At 36.0% G+C, this 24,971-nt stretch overlaps 1 protein-coding gene across 6 annotated transcripts; it reads right to left on the bottom strand.

Annotated features, from left to right (window-relative positions):
• Positions 1-747: 747 nt before the first annotated feature.
• LOC131952447 (hydroxyacid-oxoacid transhydrogenase, mitochondrial) lies at positions 748-24,717 on the bottom strand. 6 transcript variants are annotated; one of them, XM_059315095.1, is made up of 15 exons: positions 24,593-24,717; positions 8,850-8,978; positions 8,450-8,493; positions 7,321-7,370; positions 6,644-6,697; positions 6,205-6,359; positions 5,428-5,624; positions 4,999-5,076; positions 4,755-4,860; positions 4,454-4,603; positions 3,296-3,394; positions 2,414-2,492; positions 2,147-2,243; positions 1,662-1,819; positions 748-1,540 (listed from the first exon to the last, which is right to left on the bottom strand). In XM_059315095.1, the coding sequence occupies exons 2-15, from the start codon at positions 8,912-8,914 to the stop codon at positions 1,457-1,459; spliced, it is 1,416 nt and encodes a 471-aa protein (XP_059171078.1). In that variant the 5' UTR covers positions 8,915-8,978; positions 24,593-24,717; the 3' UTR covers positions 748-1,456. The 6 variants fall into 6 exon arrangements, with proteins under 6 accessions (XP_059171078.1, XP_059171076.1, XP_059171081.1 ...); XM_059315093.1 differs by lacking the exon at positions 3,296-3,394 and adding an exon at positions 3,131-3,229 and having other exon boundaries at positions 24,593-24,716; XM_059315098.1 differs by lacking the exon at positions 24,593-24,717 and adding an exon at positions 24,518-24,539.
• Between the last annotated feature and the right edge of the window lie 254 nt (positions 24,718-24,971).

Raw genomic sequence — 24,971 nt, 5'->3', positions numbered from 1 at the left:
GCTTTGTGCGATGGGGATACTTTCTAAAGCCATTCTAGGGAGGGAAGTGTGTTATAATTTGAGTGATGGCATATATAAAATTATATATACCTGGTCTACTTATTACCTATAGAAGGCCTACTAACTCCTTAGTATAAAGTTATAAATAAACTAATATAAAAATTGGCTCAAGTTGCTGGCTGTTTCGTAAGAGGAGGGTTTCAGACTTACTTATTTCGTTAGGGGGGGGGGGGACACTGACGGACGTTTGAGTGTCCCTATGGTAAATACCTAGGCCTAACTTCAAAGTTTAAAGCCGTTTCGTAGCTTAAAATCTCAGTTCTCAAGTTGAACATGAGAAAACAATAGAATAGTACTAGTGGAGACCATTAAAAGTGCCTACATATTTGAGAAGTGGGCTATTGTGTTTTTGTCTGAAACCTTTACCCACATCTTAAATTTTACTTTATTAGCCTTTTCATATTTCCAGAGAAAACTATGAATACCACCAGTTATCCAATTTCAGCTGTCCCTCCAATAATGTTAAGCTGTATGCAGATTTAGACTTAATAAAAGCTTTGAACTCATTGGGTTGGTTCATTCTAAGGCCTAATAGTAATAATGACCACCACATTTTTTGCCAATCATTTAAACCATGCAAGATGTCAATATCTCTTCCAATTCCCCACTCCTACCTACCATTAATTTTTTTATATTTTTGTCTGAAAAAAATATTTGCAAATACCTTAGAAATAAAACAGACAGCAATCATATTTCTATTTAATTTTATTCAAATTCCACTAAGGGACAAAAGCAATAGACCATTTTTTGAAAAATTATAGTTTATGTAAAGGAAGGCAATATAAATAACACCAAAACCATGTAACCAGAATATCAGGAGAAGTGACAAATATAAATATAGATAATAAATACAATTTTTAAAACTGACTTACAGAAAATTTCAAAATGTACATTGTGCATAGGATAAGATGAACATTGAGTAAAATTATTTAAAAAAATAATCTCATTGTAATCTTTTAGGAACACAGTGCAATTTGATTACATTTTTTAAAATCTATTTTGGATACTGGTTATAATACAATGATCACATTTAATGAAACAATACCATTTTTAAAGGGTAAGTATAATGTATGTATTGCAAAAGAGTAAGTCAATCATGTATAATGAAAAACTTTCAGAATATGAGTACAAAATAGTTTTTAAGTTTTCTTCTAAGAAATATTTTGGTGCTGTATTTCATGATGCAAACAAGATACAAAAGTTTTGAGATTTACATAGATCTACAGTTATCACATACATAAACATTGTAACTCCCACAATATACATTGGATTCTGCCACAGAACCTTTTAAGCTTGTTATTTTGGACATCTGGAAGTAAATATTTACCACAAACATTTGACAGTAAAATTGGATACACGATTCCCTGAATTAGAATTTTTAACCAATGTATGACAGTTAATAATTCTTTAAAGATTTCGTCAAGAGCTCAGTAAGTTCCTCTGCTCCAGCAGGACGTGGGGACAGTTTGGTGACTCGATGCTGAAAAAATATATTTCATTAAAGCAGAGTAGATTTATTATTTTACACGTATAAAAAAAGTTTAGGACTTAAAAAATGTAGACTTTCAACTGATTTAAAATAAAGTTTTGATGTATTTTACCTGGGGTAATGTTCCTTTTACTAAAGCAGGAATATCATCTTTAGTGTAGCCTAATGATGAAATGCCATCTGGACATTCAATATCCTTCATTATTTTTAGTAAGACTTCTCTAAGAACTTTACCAGCATCAGCTTTCTTTACATTTCGGATATCAACACCTAATTGTTAAAGAGGAAAAAACCATTCAGAACATAGCAATGCCCCTTTGTTGAGGATTACATTAAGAGAAAATACAGCATCACCAATTAGTTAAGAAAACATTTAGAGTACATGCAGAAGAAATTCTACTGACATTTTCAAATAGACATAGGTCTGGATCTTACAATTACTTAGCAATCCTGTAACACTTATTTTGAAAACTAGTAGCATGAAATTAAATACATTTTGAAACTGCTTACAAAAACAATGGAATTGATGCTGACTGGTTAATTAAAGATCTTAATGGTCCACGTGATATGTTGTGAAAACATTAGTAGGTCACATACCTAAGGCTTCAGCAGCTTGTAAATGGCGTTCAGGGCAAGCAGGGGCGGTGTACTCAAAAACAGCAGGGGCAGTAATTATAACAGAAAGACCATGAGGCTGAAATGGTTAAAAATCAAAGTTTAAATAAGTCACACATTTTCCATAATGCAACAAGATTTGGAACAACATATTTGTTTCAGCAGCAAATAAGTATCCTGAGCTTATCCACCACTGAAATGTTTATTAACAAATTAAAAAAAAAAGAATCATTAAATTTCTTTACTAACCACTAGTGGATGATCATCACTGTAATCTTTGGATTTATAATTCTTTACAAGGCCAGAAATGGGATAGGACATACCATGACTAAAAATAAATAAATGGGACAACATGATTTAAAGAAAAAATACAACATTTATGAAGAAAAAAAACACTTAGCATACAACACTGCATGAGTTTAAAAACAAATGTGACAATATCAGTGACCAGAAAGATACAAATGGAAAACTGGGCACAAAAAAGTGTGCAAGGATATTTTTCCCCTTAAAACTTAAATCTAGCATTTATAGACAAAAACAAAGAGTCACTTGCTGTAAATTGTAGCATAATAAAACATATTTCCACGAATTATGACACACTTAAAGTGTATATGTAAAATTGGTTTGTAGTTGCGCATTTTTCTGTCTACGCAGTTTTCACATTTTACTGGGAACAGACAATATCTGTTAAAAAAATTTGAAAAATATTTAGGAAAGTTATGGTTTCTTAAAATAAAATAGTAAAAATGCTGTACTTAATCTTATCAGGGTAAAATGGCCATAAAGGCCTATATAGATCGTCATTAGCTCAAACAACTCAAAGGTCATAAAATTTACTTGTATAGTGGACCACTTCAGCTTATTTGCTCTCCACATTACACTCTAGTCTCTAAAGTGTAATACTGTTTCAATATTGTTCAGAATTTGAGCACATGTGAACAAAAGATGAAACTAGAAACGTCTTACCACAAATGTACACCAGCATTGCCAAAGCCTATCCCAGCTGCACAGCTAGCCAACTGCATGAACGAACGAGCCTCAAGATCATCGCTATTATCAACAGCTCTGAAATGTGTTTTTTTTAAAACAATAATTTTGTTGTGTTATGGTCGTTAACCAATCACAGCTTACCATAAATGTGTGCCGGCATTGCCGAAGCCAATGCCAGCAAAACAGCTGGCTAACAACATGGAAGACCTGGCCTCTTTGTCATCTACATTGTACACAGCCCTGGAAGTAGGAAGCCAAGGGAGGTAAGGAGCATGCTAAGTACACACACAAGCACAAAACTTGACAATTTTTTATTTTATTTTTAAATTTTACTTGATTTTAACTTTTTTTTCTGTCTTCAAGTATACAAATTTAAACTCTCTATTTAAACAAAGTTATTTAGTTAAGCTAATGGAAAAATAATATATAGCAGTGGTGAGATGTGATAGCAGAAAAACAGTGTCCAAATTGTCAAGTTTTGATAAAACATTCAGCAAGCGTCAATACAAACAGCCAGCAAGTATTTAGCTTTAGTGTAAAAGTGCAACATACTAGCTAAATTTTATCATTAAATTGTTATAATTTCATGCTTAGTAATAAAAAAAAAAGTTACAAAGCCGATAACTTAACAAAAATTGGCTCTGATATTTTTTATTTACGTTGTAGCATAACAAAAGGATTTAAACAGCTGTTACAAAGTTGCAACTGTTAACCAGGGCATTTAGAATAGTTTTCTAAACACATGATCATTTTGTTTTTTTCAGGTGCTACCAACCATCTATGTGACAGAAATTTGTTTTCTAGGTGTACAGAGAATTCTCATGACTTTTTTGGCAAGACAGTTTAAAATTGAAAAACTAATTGAATGCCAAAACATGCAAACATTTTGTCATGCAAAAAGCCAAAACCTTTTCATGGAAGCTGATAAGCAAACATGCAACAGTGAGTATTTCAGAGTGTGTAGGGTGGCAGAAAATTTTTATTTTTAATGTAGATAGTGCATAAGTGAAAATTTAAATTTAGACCGATTTTTAAAATTATTAAAATCACTAATTCTTTTAACACTTTTGTCCAAGTGATGTATACATGCTGCCAATGACTAAAGACCAATGTCTAAATGAGTTATACATTAACCCAGCATCCTTCAAATGTTTACTCAATCCCAAAAACATTATTTAAAAACAAACAATACTTTTTATATCTCAAAATCAGCCAATTAAAAAATCTTTTACATTTTAGAAATATAAAAAAATGATGCATTTTTTATTTAAAAAAAAGATTTAGAAGGAAACTGCTAACCTTTTGATGTATTTAGCAGTAACACGAAGTGCATGTAGTGACCAGATATCACTAATAGGATTGTTGCCTTGGTAGGCTGGCCTGTGGCTTGGGTCTTCTTGACCCTGTCTCTCTGTGTAAGGCATCGCAGTGTAAGATTCAATTGCATGACTGAAAATTTAAACGCTGTTGTTAACATAATTCTAGATTAAAAAAAAATGTAGGCCTATACATTTAATTTTTTTTTCCCGATCTTTAGAATGAATGTTAAAGAAGATTAAATTAGTGAAATTATAATGATTAAAGCTGCAGCTAAACTGACCATAAAACATCAATTCCTGAGTATGCTGCCACTCTTTCTGGCATGGTCAACAAATGAAGGGGATCTAATATACCTAGGGTTGGTCTAAGGCTTCTGTTGGATATACCTAGTGGGGTAATACTGAACTTTAAAATGTGCTGCAAGGTGCACTCAATCAAAGCAACAAATCATAAACCATACATAAGCTTGATGTAAGTATACAATAATGAAATTAGTTTTCACTTGAAAAATATCATGTAACAACCTGTTTTAGCTTTCATTTCTTTGAAGTCAAACACTGCAGTGCCTGTTGTTTCACTCCCAGTGCCTGCTGTTGTGGCAACTAAAATTAAAAGAAAATTTTAAAAAGTTCATTATAACACAGCAAATAAAACTAGATGAAAAAATTAGCAATAAAATTCAGTTTATGAAATGGATAATAGCGTAAAATTTTAACATTTTAAAAATTCGCTTTAACAAGTCATACTCTTATGCAAGGATAAACTGAAGTCTTGTCCCATTTCACAAATCAATGCTCATATTATATTTATAGAATAAAAATGTTAGGAAGAGAAAATGTTATTTGAGAGATTTTATTGCAATATGACGTGGTAGGTGAGCAAATTTTAACCTTTGATATGTCTAGTAATTGCTAATAATACATTTTACTGTCACAAGTGCAGTATATGCTTACTTGCTATGAGTGGCTTCAAGGCGTGTTTGACAGGTAAACCCTTGCCGATGGGTGCGTTGACATAATCCAAGAACTCCGCCTCTGGTTTACTACTGTACAGGTTGGCTGCCTTACACGTGTCCATCACTGACCCACCCCCCACAGCCACAAACAGGTCAAACTGGTTGGCCAGACAGAAATCTATTGCTTCCTTCAGGCTGAAATGTTGGGGGGAAAGTTCAATTGATATTCATGTCAGTATAACCCCGAAACATTTGAAAAATTAAATATAAAAAAGTTAATTTTAAGGATTAGTCAGAACTTTGGGCACAAGTGCAGCATATTGTGTAAACATCCAACTTGACTTTCTCCTTTGCTGGTAGAGTCAGAACAAAATACTAAGATATTGATCTCTTATCACAAAATTCTATCCCATAGCAGATTACAAATGTGTTGTGATTGCCAGCAATTTTATTAAACTAATGTTTTGTGAAATGGAAAAACATACTGCAAACTATAACAACAAATAAAATGGCATAAAAAACTATGTAGATTCTTGCTTTCTGGGAATGATATTACAGAAGAACAGTTTAATTACTGAAAATAATTGTGTTATTTTGTGTGATGTCAACTCGCTGACTTTGCAGAGCAGTGGGAGAGAAATAATTGTTAGGGTTAGTAGTTTTCTTTTCATGCTTTTTCATAAACACTAACTGCTGCAAAAAGATAAAGATAAAAAAAATATAACACCCGCAGGTTAATTATTGTGTTTGGGCAAGTATCAAAACTAAAACTAACCTGTGATTGGAAGGTTCAACTCTGACTTTATCAAACAGTTTGTAGTTGACTCCATATTTATCCAAAGATTCTAAGGTTGCTTTAACTGGGGGAAGCTTCACCAAGTGAGGATCTGTCATCACACAAACATGTTTTCCACCCAGATTTTTACAGTCCTGAATGATGGACAAAATAAATTTTAGCAAAACATTTATTGAACTGTTTTAAAAAAAAAATTTTGAAAATATAATTTAAATATTTTATTGTTATCATGAAATTATTAATCAATGTTAATTAGAAATGTATACACATGTAAATACATTGTTGTATTCTCAAAGCATTATGGCTAATAAACTTGTAGTTAAAAGATGGTATAATTAAGGACTTAAAAGTAGCAACAAAAGCAATAAATAACCATTAGGGTAACACCTTAATTAGTTGAATTGATGAAAGAACTCACCATACCAACTTCCTTAGTAACACCTTCACCATATCTGATGTTTGAACATGCCATCTGTACAGAAACAAAGCAGACATTGCATGTGTGTGAATATTAGAACTGTTCTTTCAATGTGTTAGAAATAAGCCTAGTGTAAAATCTTCTATTACAGGAGTTGTTCGCATAAATAAACCCAAGGCTTAAGGGGGATATTTAACGGGGTGTCTTCTTCGTTCTTAATTATAATGTTGAAAGAAATTTCCTCCAACACATGTATTGCATGTCATCTTGTTATGCGACATAGATCATTGATTATAGCCAGCTATTCTTTCTGGATTGCTTCCTAAGCCTTTGTTCATACAAGAGCAAACTACAAATGTAGGGTTTGTTTGATGTTTGGAGTTCTCTCTCCAAGATGGGTTGCTGTTCCTAGCTATTGAGAGTTATCTACCAGGGGTTTAAACTTAAGACTTTTTATTAAACAACCATGAGCTTTACAAACCTGACCACACTGGCCCCTACCCCAAGATATTAAAATTCTTGGGTTAAACTAGATATCAAAATGCTTTTTTTTTGGTACACAGCAAACAGCAGATTTTGGTTGGATTGTGTGTGTGTTACAAAACCATGTTTTTTTTATTACAACAAATGGTAAATGTGTAATGAAGGTTATTATGTGAGTAAAACTGAGACCAAACCTCAAAGGCATATTCTTTGGCATGACATGTCTGTGATGTTGATAGTGATCCTGAAAAGTAGGCGAGAAAATAAATGTTAAGTGCCGGTAGGTGAAACTTCATCATTACTAAGTTACAGGAATTACAGCTACACTGTAAATATAATTTTAGTGAAACTTCAGAGTTACTAAATAAAAGGAATTGCATTACAGATATACTGTAGATATTTTGGTGAAAACACCATTACTAAGTTACAGGAATTACAGCAATGCTATAGATATTGTGAAACTCAACATTAGGAAATCTTACAGTTACAGGAATTAAATTACAGCTATGCAGTAGATATCTGACAGTTAATCTATATATATAATTCTCTTCTTGGAGACGTTAGAAAACAAGCTGTAAGCGCGCCTTGCAATCCCCTCTTTTCCTCTCTAGGAAGTCTGGTGAGCTGTGGTTCACACTAAATGTTTACAATCGTAGGTAGAGCCGGGTTTAGTGACGGCTATTAGGGGCAGATAATTTAGTTTAAAACGATTTTAAACTTAGGGGAGGTAGCTAAGAGGAGGCTGCTTTCACGGGGGGGGGGGGGGTATCGTCCTTAACGACTAACTGATAGTGTTTTAAAGGAAATATTTTCAGTGACAGCAGTGGTACTGTCGAATTCACAAATTATGAATTACTGAAAAGTAGAAAATAAAACAACTAAATGGCGTATGATACGCCGCGGGTCGGCTCGTTAACTATATTTTACTAGTAAAGTAAGCAGGTAAGAATATTTTGACCCAAATTCTGTTTAGTGACAGCCACAACCACTATCATGGTGTTGAAAAATAAATACATGTAAAATTAACAGACTGCTATACACCTTCACTAAAAATAGATTAAAATGTTTGTGGGTTGGTTGTATGAGGTCACTTGATATGACCAGTGAAACTAGATCAGGAGGTCAGCTAGCAGGCCACTGACCCATTTCAGCATGTCACTTGTTTGTTAGTGAACATTGGCTAGTTAAAGATAAATCACACCTGTGCCAAACACATTTTTAAACATGATTAGTCACTGGCTTTAAACAAGGTCTACAAAGTAAATACTGGTAACAAATCTGTAGATTTTACAGCTGTAACAAATCATATTTTGTGTAACTTACTGGCACATGTAAACCCTAGCACTTGGGCAACTGGTTTAGATTGCCTGTAATAAAATAAGATAGATGATAAAACCTAGAAGGAGATCAAGGACTAAAACAAACTAAACTGGTAAAGAAATTAATTTTTAACTGCAAGTTAAGCACTATATACACAAAATACACACACATACAATATATACACATACATATAGAATATAGACACATTTAATATTTATAAATTATAATTAATTTTAATTTTTTAATGAAGTAAACTTTTATAAAACTATTAGGCCTAATTATTTCATTTAAAAAACAAGTTCTAAACTAAATCTATTATTAAAGTGACTAAGTGTCAGCAACAAATAATTTTAAAAACACTGCTAGTCAAGAGCTATCAGCTAAACAAATTCCACGGACTTGCCTTAGAATGTGGTTATTGGTTTGTAGTTGATAACACAACAGCAAAGCTTTCTTGCGTGTGGCCATTGTAAACAAAGGGGAGGTAATGTTGATCCAACAAAAGGTCAGCCAGCGAACAGCTGATTAAATCCTGTAAAATAAACATTATTTCATTTTCGTGTTAGCAGAATATATAATGGTTTAGATTTTAAATACTTGATGACGAATGAACAGTAACACAGAATAATCATAAAATACCTGATCTACTTGAATACACGTAAATAAAACTACCGGTTGTAAAAGAAGAGCGTATGTTTAAAGCTTGACTGATTTGTTACGGTACAACAAGTCATGTCCTCGTGAAAAACAAGCTCACTAGAACCCGTGACACAAAAGTCAGATTTCCCCCCACGTGACTGCGCATGATAATTGACTAGCTCAAGGGTTAGCTTAGCAGTACAAACAATGTATTACGACGGGGCATATCGCGTGATCGATGCTATTTCACTTGTACTACTAGATCTGTATAACTGTAATGCTAGTTGTATGCTAGCCAGGATAGTGGGTGCGGGGGGGGGGGGGGCGTGTCGACTGTAATTAAATAGGTCTACACAAATGGGGTCATCAATATATCACGTCACGTGGGGAGGGGAACGTTAGGACAATTTGGGGGGGGGGGGGGGGAGTTCAAGAAATGTAATGTATAATTATTTTGAGTATGTTAATTAAAATTATTTTTAAAAAATCGATAGGCAACAAGCATCTATAGAGGATGAGGGAAGGTGGGCCTTGGTACGTCATTTAAAGATTCTTGTTACTACGACAGTAAGACGGGGGTGGTCACGAGCTCAAATAACGATGTCAATTATGTACGATCCCTAGTTGTGATGACGCAAGATTACGTCAGACATGTTTAGCAGATACAGGTTAGCAGAAACAGACTATAGGCCTAGTTGGTTGGTTAGAGAGGACCAATGGGCGCACAGGACTGACCGGTCACGTGGGACGGTCAGCTGACCACTGAGGCGTGGGGCAGTAGAGCGATAGGCCAGGAGTTGTTAGGTAGCGGTCAGAGACGGCCGAGGAATGTAGACAGTTAGGTAGATCATGATTAGCTAGCGAGGTAGAAGGTGTGAGATTGTAGAATGTAGAGAACAGTTAGTGTTAGGATTGGTCGTAGTAGTAGGTAGCATGTGGTATGAACAGTCAGTAGTAGTAGTAAATAGTACAGTATAGATCAGTTAGGTAGAAACTTGAACATATATATCATTTTAATAAAGAACAATTATAGTTGAACTTGAACTGAAGTCAAAGAAGTCATTTGAAGTCAGTCAAGTCAGTCAATAAGTTGTTGAAGTCGTAGTTGAGGTCATAGTGTCTTTAGTGACGTAGTTGAAGTCATGTTGCAGGCAGAAAAGTCTTTGAAGTTATATTGAAGTCGTTGAAGTCAAGGAAAAGTCATTGAAGTCAAAGTGAAGACGTTTAAGTCGTCGAAGTTTAAGTCAGTCAGTGAAGTCTTTTAAGTTGAATTGAAGTCAGTCAGTGAAATCTGTCGTCTAGGTCAAGTTAGTCGGCAAATGGAAGTAGTTGAAATCGTCGAAGTAAAGTTAATCGTGAATGGGAAATAAGTCGTAAATTGAAGTCAGTGAAGTTACTGAAGTCAGTTAAAGTGAAATAAGTCAAGTTACTGAAGTCAAAAGTGAAGTCAGTCATTAAGGGGGGACCGGTACTTAATTTTTATTTTATTAAAGATCAGCAATTGAACATTGTCTACATAGCTAAAACAAAGATATTGATATGTTTTAAAGATAACATATCTCAAACATGTTGAGAACAAATGTTGAACCCCAAAAAGTTGAGTTTATATGTATTTTTATATGCAATTTTGTATGCTAAAAATCTCAGTACGTATAAGACATAATAATACATAAAGTAAAAGCCACATTTAGAAATGGTTACAGAACAAACTGATAGAAGGATGTTTAGATTAAACACAAACTTTTTAAAATATGAATTTTTTTCAAAGTCACTTAGAAAAAAGAGTCTTTGTGGAGAGACATGAACTTTAAACAACCATAAAAATTAAATAAAGAAAGGTATCATTAAAAGCTTCTATCAGTTTGCAGAACAACCTATATTGTAAAGACTGTGCAAGTTTCACTGTATTCTGTAAGACAGTTTTTAATATTTCTTCTTTTGAAAATTTGGAGTAGGCCAAAAAGTGTCAATGCTTATTTTTGAAAAAAATAAAATGTTATCAAAACTAGGCATCTACAAACACTAAAATAAGTATTTCAACACATTCTTTGAGTACAGTAGATTAGTTCAAGTAATTGATGGGATGTTAGAGTTGCATTAGACTATTAAATATACATAGGCAAAAAGATAATGAAAATGCGATTTTTAAGTACTGGTCCCCCCTTAAGTCAAGCCAGCCAGTTTTTGTCAGAAGTCAGATAGTGAGAGCTGCTCCACTATATGATTACGTGTTCAAATGTTATTTGAAACGGCACGATTATTATATACACTCACATGTCTATTCTTTTTGTGAAGCTATTTCTAAGCTCTAGTAGTGTTTACGTCTATTGAGTTTATTAGGCTTTACAGATTGTTGTTAGATTAGAGTGTACTGATTTTTTTTTATTTGGTTATGTTGTAATGTTATTTTTTTATGTTTTTTATGCCGCCAGACAAATGTTCAGCACGTATAAATTTGGGATTGAGTTTTTTTTTAATGGAAGGTACCTCTGTCTGAATACTTGTCTGCGCGGGCAATAAAAAGTCCACGTAAAACCATTGCTCATGGTCTCGTAATACAATTTCAGACCCACTACGCTTATTCAGAATGAGACGAGATGAAGCAGACACTTCAAAGAATGCCGCCACCTGAAGCCCTGATTACGTTGAGTTACCAGGACAGCGAACAGCCCTGCCGAACAGCGAATTGCCCTGGTCAAGATAGCGGACGCATCGCCACCGCTTCGCCCCCGCACTGGAGTTGAATAACAGACCGCCAGCTACGTACACCTACGTCGGCACATACAAAGGGTAGACGACACATCGTCCAAGTTCCCAGCGTCGGAACGTTACGTCGTTGTTCGCCACCGCATCAGACAGCTCCAGTTCATCGCATAACCACTCTACGTGGACGTCTCAACCAGCGTTGAGATGAGATTGTTGCGTCATCACATTGACCAACGAAGTTACGCATACACCCGCCTCACGGGAATTTACATCAAAACTCGCCACAACCCACCCACCACAGAGGAACGCCAGCAATTACATAACACTTACACATACACTTACACTGCTCGCAGAGCCCGTTCAACCAGTTACACATTCTACTAAGATTAGCTCAAGGCCAGTACACGACAACCTAGCCAGAACTGAGTTACACATGATTAGATTCAATCAAACCATAACATAGACATACATTATCAAGCAGAGACACCACAGACGTCAGGATACCTACACAAGAACGAAAACAATGACATTTGTTTTTCAGGAACACAGACACAAGATTTTATGTTTTTGTAAACTGTGCTGTCCCATTTTGTATTTGATTTACATGATTGATGTTAGGGATAGAATAGAGTAGTAAGATAGATAGTTGTTGATGTATTAGATTAGTAGCAGACGCTGAAAAATATAATTTGTCAGCTACAGAAAGGGAGGGAGATATGTGATGACGCAAGATTACGTCAGACATGTTTAGCAGATACAGGTTAGCAGAAACAGACTATAGGCCTAGTTGGTTGGTTAGAGAGGACCAATGGGCGCACAGGACTGACCGGTCACGTGGGACGGTCAGCTGACCACTGAGGCGTGGGGCAGTAGAGCGATAGGCCAGGAGTTGTTAGGTAGCGGTCAGAGACGGCCGAGGAATGTAGACAGTTAGGTAGATCATGATTAGCTAGCGAGGTAGAAGGTGTGAGATTGTAGAATGTAGAGAACAGTTAGTGTTAGGATTGGTCGTAGTAGTAGGTAGCATGTGGTATGAACAGTCAGTAGTAGTAGTAAATAGTACAGTATAGATCAGTTAGGTAGAAACTTGAACATATATATCATTTTAATAAAGAACAATTATAGTTGAACTTGAACTGTGTGTTATTGGAGTCATTCGTTCCGGCCTTCCTAAAACCCCCACCCTCACACTAGTCCTTCCAGGTATGACACAGTAATGCTCAATATCTTGTCTAAAAGGGAGGTGGGTAACCGTGAGGGTGGGGAGGGTTAATAGGCAACGCGCAAGCTACGAAATGAAACAACTTCAACGCCCGCCCCCCCCCTCCCTCCCCCAAAGATCTAAGATTTTCCCCAACACTTTGAAGTGAAAAAAAAATTGGACATGAAATGTGCAGGTGTACTTGAGAGCAAGAGGTTACGGCAGTCTTTACACTGGCATTGACACGACTGTCGTGTTACACCTGCTTGGTTGTGTTCTCGGTGGCTTTTTAAATTCGTAGATAAGTTTATGTAGAAAGGTAAATAGGAAGTGTGTAAATAGACACACTGGGGTGCCGTGTGTTAATAGCCTCTCTCCACCCCTGCATAAAGTCACTGACTCCAATCAACACGAAGCGTGTGGCACCATTTGTGGAAACTGACATTATAAATTCAGGCATTAGCTGTTCAAAGGTTGGGTCAGCCTGACCCAGAACAGGCGCATGTCACTCCAGTGCAGACTAGTGCATGACCGGTGCACATACATGGTGTAAATAGATCTTAGACAAATAGTTGGTAGTTAAAGACGTGGGTACGCGTACATCACACATGACTTGATGTGTACGGCACAGATTTCATGTGTACATAATACGAGATGAAAACTGAACAAACTCGTTCCCTTTTCAAACCTGACAGTCTATAGGGCAAGTGAAGTAGAGTTCACTTGTTTCTGTGACCTCGGCATATGAAGGGATAGTGTGGTCAGCACTTTGCCCAGCCGCCTTTATTTTCCCTAACGTGAGTTAGGTACCCATTAGAGTTGGGTGGACTCAGGGACGATCTATGACTTGAACCCGGATTCAAACTCGAGACTTACGGGTTAGCAGTCTACCGCTAGACCACTCCGTCCCCTATTCACTTTAGTACCTGACCAATATCTAAATGTAACCACGATTTACTCGAGTAAATAATATCACATTGACTATAACATGACACGGTGGTATACACAGCATTCGATCAGACAGAAGCATAGAACAGCCCAGAAGGGGGGAGGAGGAGGAGAGAAGGCTGATAACAATTCTTTGTTTTAAAGGCAATGAACCAAACTTGGAGAAAATAGCAGCAAAGCTTCACTTAACGGTACACTTAACATTAAGAATATTGAAACACAAAGCTACTCAAAAACCCTAACATCTTTACGGCACACTTAACATTAAGAATATTGAAACAAAGCTACTACAAAAAACCTTAAATTCTTTACGGTACACTTAACATTAAGAATATTGAAACACAAAGCTACTCAATAAACCCTAACATCTTTACGGTACACTTAACATTAAGAATATTGAAACACAAAGCTACTCAATAAACCCTAACATCTTTACGGAACACTTAACATTAAGAATATTGAAACACAAAGCTACTCAATAAACCCTAACATCTTTACGGTACACTTAACATTAAGAATATTGAAACACAAAGCTACTCAATAAACCCTAACATCTTTACGGAACACTTAACATTAAGAATATTGAAACAAAGCTACTACAAAAAAACCTAACATCTTTAAATAGTTATAAGCGTATAGATCCGTGCTCTCATTACAATGTTAGCTCAAACAATCACGACGTGGACATAACTAGGTGTGTTTTGATATGGTTTTATTTATGTGCACCATATATGGATGTGGGTGTGGTTTGTGATCCAATCTTGTAACTCAACTCAATGATTTCTGTCAAGCTTTGCAGGTAAAGCATTTACGACAACAACGCAAGAATATCCAATTTTCATTAAAATTAGATAGTAAATCAGTCATTAAAATTCATTTAAAGATGAAAATTTAAATTGGAAAAAAGGGACGATTAGATAAAGTAGTAACGATCACTTCATCAGTCGGGTGAACTATGGTCAAGGATGTCTTCAAACCTGAAAACGATCACGGACTTTCAAGAAGCAGATCATTGGTCAAAATTTGAGTTACAATATCTGCCAAAAAATAGATATTAAGACTTAAGTAAATGCTTTTTGTTAAAGTTTTCTGATAAATTATAACGAGTACTTTGTTCGAAACAAACGAGAACCACCGAACCGTACCCTATTGTGTGTAGACAATCAGACGGCAGAACTAACGAAGTAGCAAGGTCGTGCAAGCTATTTGTTCCTAGGCGGACCTTCGTGGTAGATTATCCACGCGGTGACGTCACGAGGGTTGCTGATGTCCGACAGTTGCAGTACGTCAACTCTTCCTCCCCTACCTCTACCGACCAACACTTTTGTAACATAATACTTCAATCCACCAATAACCATTTAAAAGTCCGATTAAAGCCTCTGTACTTAAAAGATAAAGGGGTCGTCCATAAATGACGTCACACTTGTAGGGGGAGGGGTCCGTAATTTTGTGACGGCGTGTGATGAGGGGGAGGGAGGGGGGTTCAGATGGTGGGAGGTAACATTTTTGCATCATTAAAAAGTAATGTTGGAAAACGAATTTTAGTCGTTATTTCGCGTATTATAAAACTGTTTTAATAAATTGATATAGGGATTGATTAAAATACTCTATGTTGAGAGAGTTCAGACAAGGTTTTGGAAAAATATCGATGTTTTAAGAAAAACTCAAGGTTGTGGGCTTAACAAAAATGCAGTACTTAGACGGCTAAACAAACATTAAATACTTAGATGGTTTAATAAAAGTTACTAAAGGCTATAGACGTATAGAGATACTATAGATCACTGATAAGCTACATCTGCGCTTCTTCTTAAAGCCTATCACGTGAAACCTTGGGATCCCAGATAGGTCAAGGTGAAATTAGCAAGGTCACTTTTCAATCGAAACACAACATGGGCAAACGGATCAGGCCTGAAAGGTCACTCAATTATATTTTGTACTTTACAAATTTTGTTTGAGATACAGAAATAAACCCGTGCTGTGGTGACTCAGAAAGTTAGCGTAACTCTGCCTTTCTAAACACTTCTTTTCCTAACAGAGTTATCATTCCATTGCACATATTAGGCCCTACTTAGCGTTGGTTACCTACAAATTTGGTATCGTGCTTATGTCAAAAAAAAAAATAAATAACACGACTCAACCTAACCTATATATTATCAAAGCTTTAAATCGATCATTTCATTTTGAATATATCTATGTTCATTCTACCCCCCCCCCCCCCCACAAAATGACACATGTCGGCATATAACTATATAAACAAATATCTGAATGACACTTAGAGAGAAATCGTTTGTTTTATTTTCCTGGCTTAAACCTAATTATCTAAGCCTTACATTACGTTCAATGAACGAATGGTTAGGCCAGCTGTTTCAGTGAAATTTTACTTTAAAAAAAACAAAGGCATTTGTGGTCTGCATTGCTCCATATAGCCCACATGTCCTTCGCTTTATACCTTTACAATTCCATCTATGTTACCATTTGATTGCATGACTAAACTTGGCGGTGGCTAACTAGCTACTATTTCTTTACAGGGCTACCGAACTAGCCACTATTAGTTTGATGGATATTTCCCCCCACACCATCCACCCTCAGAAACGAATGCATCTAACATTAGTAATTCCAAGTGTCGTGACTTCTTTTGATATTAATTGTGCAATATATCCGGGCTTGTGAACGCGTCTAGCGAATATATTTTTATGTTAAGGTTATTCAACCCAATACACTTATCTATTGAAGTCTATATGGGTTGTCAACTTAATAACAAGCTTAATCGGAAATCCATAACACATTTTTATAGTAATCCGTAGTTAGGTTTAAAACGTTTCAAAAATCAATCATTTGTAGGCCTATATAAAAATTTTAATGATTGGGAAATTTAATAAAGCCACACATGCCCTGAATACTACACCTAGTTTACCAGACGCAGGTGAGAATGAGAAGAAAGCAAAGAACTTACCTGTGACCGTGAGAGGAAGAAACAAAGAGGGCTAGTGGATTTAAGTGATCGGTCCTGAGCCAGTCAGCCAATGGGAGATGGGGGATTAAAGATCGACCTCTGCTTAATCGCATTAGGGATTGGGTACAATGGGGTTAGTGTTATCAAACCATGTCCAGTCAGAGGGTCAAATGGGAGGGAGGTTATCACTCCTGGTGGTGATGGTACAAGATGACTCTACGGTAGTTGGTGGGTGGTTATACAACATAATCTTAAGGTGCTTCTTAAAATTGATTAAACAACACGACTCTACAGTGGTGCTTAATACTGTTAGTAGTGTTAGACTGAGCCTAGCGTCAAGCCTAGTCATGCTTGAGCTCCAGTTGAAGGCGGTTATTGTTGATTATTAAAGTCTAGCAGTGGTTCTTAAACTCTTGATTATAGTGATTCTTATACTCCTGATGTTTCTTATAGACAAACATCTCAATGGCTTTTAACAGGGAGTCACTGTGCAGAGGCGTAGCGACCCTTCCCGGCACCCGGGGACAAACTTTCGATTTTGCACCCCCCCCCTCAAACTTACAATTTGTTTTTCCAACCCATTTTGGCGCCCCCTAAGGTCGGCGCCCGGGGACATATCCCCCCCCCCCCGCTACGCCTCTGTCAGTGAGTCTACCACAACACTAAACTATTCTTGTCACATAACTAGGCTTACCTGTCGGGTACCGAGCACCAAATAACGTGAGAATCTCTGAACTTTTAAATTCGGGGTTACACAAACCATATCGTTTTACAAACCAACAAAAGGTGTGGACTTTAAACTCCTGTATCAAGTGTCAACCAGTGACGCCTCAACCCCGTGAAACTCCCCGCACTTTATTACACAACACAATTTGATGTACCTTTCTGTCAGTGCGGCTGTTATTTGACGCTTATCGAAACGTCTAACGGATATGAAAGAAGAGGACCGTATACAACAGGACGTAGATATACTGGCATACGTTACAGTTTTTTGTGATAGTGATACGTGAAGTATTACGAAAGCGATGCAGTGTGAAGGAAGTGAACAAGGATACAACCATTGTGTGGTGGGCCTATAGTTTACCTCTGCAACTTGTCAACACATACAACGTCAGACCGGACATATTTAGTCTAGGTTAGTCTAAGTCTAGGCCTAATGAAATATTTCACGCTGATCGTAAACTAATTTCAAATATACATTGCATAGGAAAAAAAAGTAAGGTTCTTTTAAACTCGTACCGTTACAATCAGCCTGCATTAATTTCTTTAACTTAGCGCGCCTTTTGGTTCGAGCACCGCTAGTCAGTCTATGTTGTACTTGTCTTACACTTGTATGCAGTGTTTCTTCCAGGCCTTTTTCTCCGGGGGGGGGGGGGGGGGGAAGAAGAGAACGACGACATTTTCGAGAGGGCGGACTAAATTTTCCCGGGGACGAGACACACTTGTAAAATTATGTTTTCTATATAAAAATCCATTTCGTTCGGGGGGGGGGGGGGGGGGGGGAAGAGAGAAGCCGACGAAGGATGCATGGAAGAAATTCTGCTTGTATGGTAGCTCAATATAGGCTGTAATCCCTTACACCTTACAGCGAACAAAATAAAAGGTTTTAACTAGAAACACTATTTGTAATGGATAGACTACCTTACATGTATTTGTTTCGCCAGTTGGTGTGCGTTGTGTCTCCCACCCCCCCCCATTGCTCAAGTGAAGAGATAGGCTACTGCGTGCGGGTTTCGATTGGACAAACACAAGCTAGACACTATTTGTATTGACTGTTCCGCTTGGGTGACCTAGAGTCATGCGCGTCAGATAATCTGATCCGGTCTTTGCGACACTGATAGATTCTCTTTATGTAGCGGCCATGAACTTGGTGTACATTCTACAACAGAGACGGTATGTTACGCCCTGTCTTATGAAGGCGTTTGTTCTACATTCTACAGAAACAGAATGATGGGGGGGGGGGGGGGGGGGTAGCATATATCCCCACTAGTTTTTAAGTACATGTGGTTCGTGTTTTAACTTTATACTCCAAAACTGTCCTTACCTTATACAGCATTATTTCAGCAGTCACCAACACTGTCCTAACCTTATACAACATTATGTCAGCAGTCACCAACACCATCCTAACCTTATACAACATGTCAGCAGTCACCAACACTACTCTAACCTTATACAATATTTCAGCAGTCACCAACACTGTCCTAACCTTATACAACAGTTTGTCATCAACACTGTCCTAACCTTATACAACATTATGTCAGCAGTCACCAACACTGTCCTAACCTTATACAACATTATGTCAGCAGTTACCAACACTAACCTTATACAACATTATGTCAGCAGTCATCAACACTGTCCTAACCTTATACAACATGTCAGCAGTCACCAACACAATCCTAACTTTATTATACATTATATCAGAAGTCGCACATTTTCCAGAAGTTTTTCCAAAGTCATACAGATATAATGGCTCAATTTAGTGAACAGACCTTACAAAAATTTACGCCCACAGGCATAATGAACATTTTTGGTTAAATAGCCTGGCTTTGTTTTTCTTATCTGTACAGATTGGATGTGTGATAATGAAGAACTTGTTTGTTGGTTGCACACCTTTCATGGGGGGGGGGGCAGCATCCTTCCAACAGCCATGCTTTGCTACAATACTTTAAGGTCTACCTACACCATGTGAAATATAATCCTTCCTGACATATGCACACGACATCACAAAAATCAGATCCCCCTACATCATAAACTTAAAGATCACTGGAGCGCTCTGCTGCTAAAGTCAAGTTCGAATCTGGGTTCATGTCAGAGGAACGTCTCAGTCCACCCAGCTCTGATGATACCTAACTCACAAGTAAAGACTGCTGAGTATAATGCTGTCCCTTCATCATCCCTCAAACCAAGGTCAAGAAACACAAACTATTTTATTTGCCCCAGGGATTGCTAGGTCTATACAGGAATCTTTACCTCTTAAAGGTGTGTGAACTACTTTCAAGAAAAACCTAATGATTTGCACCCTGCAGGATTATTGGCACTGTATAAAAAATGCTTAAAACTTTCAAAAAGTGATAGGTGAAAGTAGAGTAAAAAAACAATCAAAAGCTTATCCATTACCTCCCTTGGCTTCTATGTGTAATACAGCCATCAACAAACTCTAATCTAGATGCATTATTTCCCCTGATCATTAAAAAGTTAGAACTGTGCCAAGTTTAAAGGGAATAGGTTGCAGTTTTTAGATTAGAATGTTAGACAAAGGGGCAGAGGGTAGATTCAGTGAAAGAAGTTGGCAGCAAAGTCAATTAAATTTGTTGGCAGTAAAGTCAATTAAATTTGTTGGCAGTAAAGTCAATTAAATTTGTTGGCAGTAAAGTCAATTAAATTTGTTGGCAGTAAAGTCAATTAAATTTGTTGGCAGTAAAGTCAATTAAATTTGTTGGCAGTAAAGTCAATTAAATTTGTTGGCAGTAAAGTCAATTAAATTTGTTGGCAGTAAAGTCAATTAAATTTGTTGGCAGTAAAGTCAATTAAATCTGTTGGCAGTAAAGTCAATTAAATCTGTTGGCAGTAAAGTCAATTAAATCTGTTGGCAGTAAAGTAAATTAAATCTGTTGGCAGTAAAGTCAATTAAATCTGTTGGCAGTAAAGTCAATTAAATCTGTTGGCAGTAAAGTCAATTAAATCTGTTGGCAGTAAAGTCAATTAAATCTGTTGGCAGTAAAGTCAATTAAATCTGTTGGCAGTAAGTGAGTTGGAACAGTATTACAATATGGTAATAGCAATCAGTGTTTCTTTTAGGCAGCTCTAAGGGGAAAAGGTTACTGCCCCCCTCTCCCACTACGATGGAAGAGAAAACATGAAATTTAAATAGAAAATATATAACTTTTTACCCCCCCCCCCCCACGGAAAAACTGAAAGGAACACTGATTAGAGTTTAGAGGTAGAACTGAGAGGGCTTACGTAGTTTAGTTAGTAGGCCTATTGTAAATAATTTACAATACTTAATTAGTACTACTTAATACTTAGGTATAGTATAGGCTCTACTAACTTGATACTTGCTAAAAAAAATCTAATTTAGTGAGTCATACTAAACGAATTTTTAAATTTACTTTATTTTCTAAAAGTCTAAAAAGTCTACTTACTTTTAAGTTTTAAGGCTAAGACTGGCAAACTACCTCTAGAACCCTAGTAGTAGTAGTAGTTAGAACTTTTTTTCTAGTAGTTCATTTAATAATTTTAATAGTGTGTCTGTATTGCAAAAAGGATTTAAATTTAAAATTATTTGCCTAAAAATCTGATTTATGAGCAGGCCTAATATTTTTAATTAATAGGGCCTACTCAATACTATTTAATACAGATCTAAGCTAATCTAATGAAAAAAAGTAAATAGGCCTACATTTATTAAATAGTAAATACTAAAATAGGTGCCTACTCCTCCGGGCTAAATGTATGTATTATATATAATGAATAATAGTTTTAATAGGCCCTAATGTATTGTAAATATAAGTAATTTTAGGCCTATGCTATGTATTTACTATTAGATATAGTATATAGTATATAGTAGAGATACTCACTAATTTTAAATTTCGTTATTTTTCGATTTAAACATTACCAATGGAAACTAGAGATCAATCTCTAATCAATCAAATACTTAATTTGTTGAAAATAAACTCATTTGGAGCTTAATTACTGATTTTTATTAATTGGCCACTCCAAGCATTGCAAGCCAAATAATCCGTGACAACCAGATCGCCATTACTTTTCTGAAGAGACGAACTCTGCAGGGTTGACCTTGCAGCTGATTTGATTTTAGCAGAATATGCACAGTACATTTGATTTTATTACCACATTTCTATTCGTATGGACACTGTCTTCGTCAGAATAAAAAATCACATAATGGAATTAGATCTAGATCTAGAATTTTTAAATATTTTTATTTAATTTTTTTTAAATGGAAGGGTGTTTAAAAAGGAAAACTAAATTCAAATTAATGAACAACATGTTCAAGAATATATAGTATAGATCTAATCTTTTTAAAGATATTCAATCCCATGCATGTTTTATTAACTAGTGTAAGTGTTTTAGCAATGCTTAATTAGGGCAATTCATAAAATATAGCGATGTCATTGTAAAATTAATCTAACCCTCTTCTCTCACTTCACTTGGGACAGGTGTGTTATTTACAAAGTTTTGTCTATGCTCAGTTTAAAATGTAAAGATTTGTAAGTATTTGATTTATTTTAAAAAACACTGCAATAGCATAGCATTCAAATTCATCAAGTTAGCGAGAAATACATTCTAAACAGCGTCACGGGCAGTGCGCGTGACAGACATCTCGCTCGCTTAGTTTTGTCAACCAGAAAAGTTAGCCTATCAAATACAATTAATTAGGCCTATAAAATAAAAATAGGCCAATCGCATTAAAATGATCGCCTGTGAGCGAAGATATATGCAAATTACAAACATCGCTAGCCCGCCTGCGTTCTTTTGTCAACCAGCGAGAGAAAACTCACAGCACAGTGTGCGCATGCGCTAAATCTATTCCAAGTACTTTGTTATCCCAAGTTATAGGCCCTAATTAGTATTATAGGTCTAGATTAATATAAAGTTCAAATTAAATGTATTTAATTAAGATGTGTGTCTATTTGATTTTTCAAATGTCAGCGCATAAAAATTAATCACCCGAGAGCGAGAATTAGGCCTATGCCTATGCATTCCAAACATCGACACAGGCCAAGTGTGACACACGACTCGCTCGCTCGCGCTGGTTTGTCAGCGCGAGAGGCATCGCCCGCCACAACGCCGCCGGCACAGCACACACATGTCCTAGTCCATGCGTACTTGGTTTACTAAGTACTAATTAGTAATGTAAACCTAGACTCAACGCTAAAATCATTTAATTTATCAGGCCTCTAAAATCTTAATAATATATAATAAAATATATAAATATCAGTGGCGTAGCGAGGTCGGGTGTTACCCGGTGCGGCACTTAATGGTGTCACCCCCCCAGAGGCGTAGCGACCCTTCCCGGGGACAAATTTTCGATTAGCACCCCCCCCCCTCAAACTTTCGATTTGCATCCCCCCTCAAGTTTTTCCCTATATATTTTGCTATTTTTTGCCTTGGTGTCACCCCCCCCCCCTAAATGGTGTCACCCGGTGCGGTCCGCACCCCCGCCCCCTCGCTACGCCCCTGATAAATATATTTATATAATATAAACATTACTAAGCCTAATAAATGTATCAACGAAGACCAGTGAAAATAATATTATAATTAACCTAATTAAAATTTATGAAATCAATAAGAATTAAGACAAATTAATTAAGCTATAACAAATTTGAAAACAAATAATTAGGCCTAAATAAGCACACAAAGACCAACGCTCACTACAAATTCCAGGGATCAACACAAAATTTAAAAAAAAACAACAGATCGTTGTGGTTTAAGGCTAAGGGCTTTTAGAGTCTTAGTAAAATCCAAAAGCCAGGTGAAATATCCATAATTAGGCTTAATTAGTCTAATTACGCTAGCAAAATAAGCTGAAAAAGAGTGTCAAGTGAAAAGAATACAATTATATAATATATAAGCAGCGAGAGGATACTACTGTACAGCTTCCGTAACAATAGCGATGACGTCACAATAAAAAATTACGTGCTTTCAGTGACCTTTTTTGGCTGCCGATTTCTTAAAATGGATTCAAAATAATTACAATATTTTTTCACTAAACGATCAATCTAATAATACTCTACCTTACAGTGCCATTTAGACACGTAACAGTCCTTTATTTAAAGTTTTTAAACAACTCAAACTATACCCATGTTTCCGCTTGACCTCCATGGTCGGAAGCAAATTTAAAAAAAAAAAATCTGCCAAAAATAGCTTTGTCATCTTCAGATAGCTTAAAATACGCGAAAAAAACGCCATTTTTCGCGTGATAATTATTTTTAAACTTAATGTTAAGGTGGTCTCTCGAACAAAGCAGAAAAAATTGCCCAATCGTATGCCCAGGTGAGGTAGCCATGTTCTGGTTAGCAACCAAGGACGCTTTAAAGTTAGTGAGCCTCGCTAGTATATAGGCCTAATACTTGCTAATTCAGTTAATTTCAATTTACAATTAATTTGTATATTGAATCATACAAATTCAATCAATGAGTGAATGAATGTGAATGAGAATGTCAAAGATTTGAATTGTTTTGTTTTGAATCATTCAACAAATGAATCTATTTTAATTATTTTTAATTTAAATAATCCTGCATGTTGTAGCTTGTAGGCCCTAATGTCACTAATGTGTGTCATATCTAAAATCATTATGTAGATCTATGTGCAATGTATTTTAACAATGTATTGTAACTAGGCCTATTCTATTCACTATAAAGTATACAGTTTCTTAACACTGACTAATACTAATAATGACTATGCCCGTGCCATGATTATGCCTATCAGGTCTAGATCTAGTTCTGTATAAGAAAACGAAACTACACAACCAGCTGATTAAAAAATGTTGCCAGTATTGCTCGCACTATTATGTTGGATCAAATATTTATTTAAAAAAAAAAAAAAAATAGTATATTGCAACTGGCGCTGAGACGATTGCATATTTATTATTTAATAACGAAAAACCTACTTTTAAACCAAGACATCATTTCTGTTAAGGTATAGATCTAATAAGTACTAAAGAATTAAAGAAAACGAATCTTACCAACAAACACCAAGTTTAGTTGAAGACAGCTCAGCGCCAATAAACACAGTAAACCTGGCTCCAACTGGTTTTCCTTTTTTTCCCCTGGTGTATCGATACCGAATTCACTAGGCTAGTCTGAAAACTGGGTTAAACGGTGCAAGCATGCGTGAAATTTATAGCTAAATAAAGCTAAATTTGCGTGTTTATGATAACAAATTAAAATGAAGTATGTTCTGACTCTATTAAATGAACCAATAGGCCTTTACAATTTCACCTCACTTTTCCATTTAAATTTATCAGTCAACACACAAATCAAACACATTTTTAAAATTCATGTTTGCTTGTGTAGTTCGTTGTGAATAAATGTATGGAATTCTAAAAAAAGCTACCATATAAG

Source organism: Physella acuta, unplaced genomic scaffold (assembly GCF_028476545.2).
Source record: "Physella acuta isolate Inbredline_101_S28 unplaced genomic scaffold, ASM2847654v3 ptg000873l, whole genome shotgun sequence".
NCBI classification, from domain to species: Eukaryota; Metazoa; Mollusca; class Gastropoda; family Physidae; genus Physella; species Physella acuta.
Note: the sequence above shows the minus strand (reverse complement) of the source record. Positions and strands in the feature narration are given on the sequence as shown.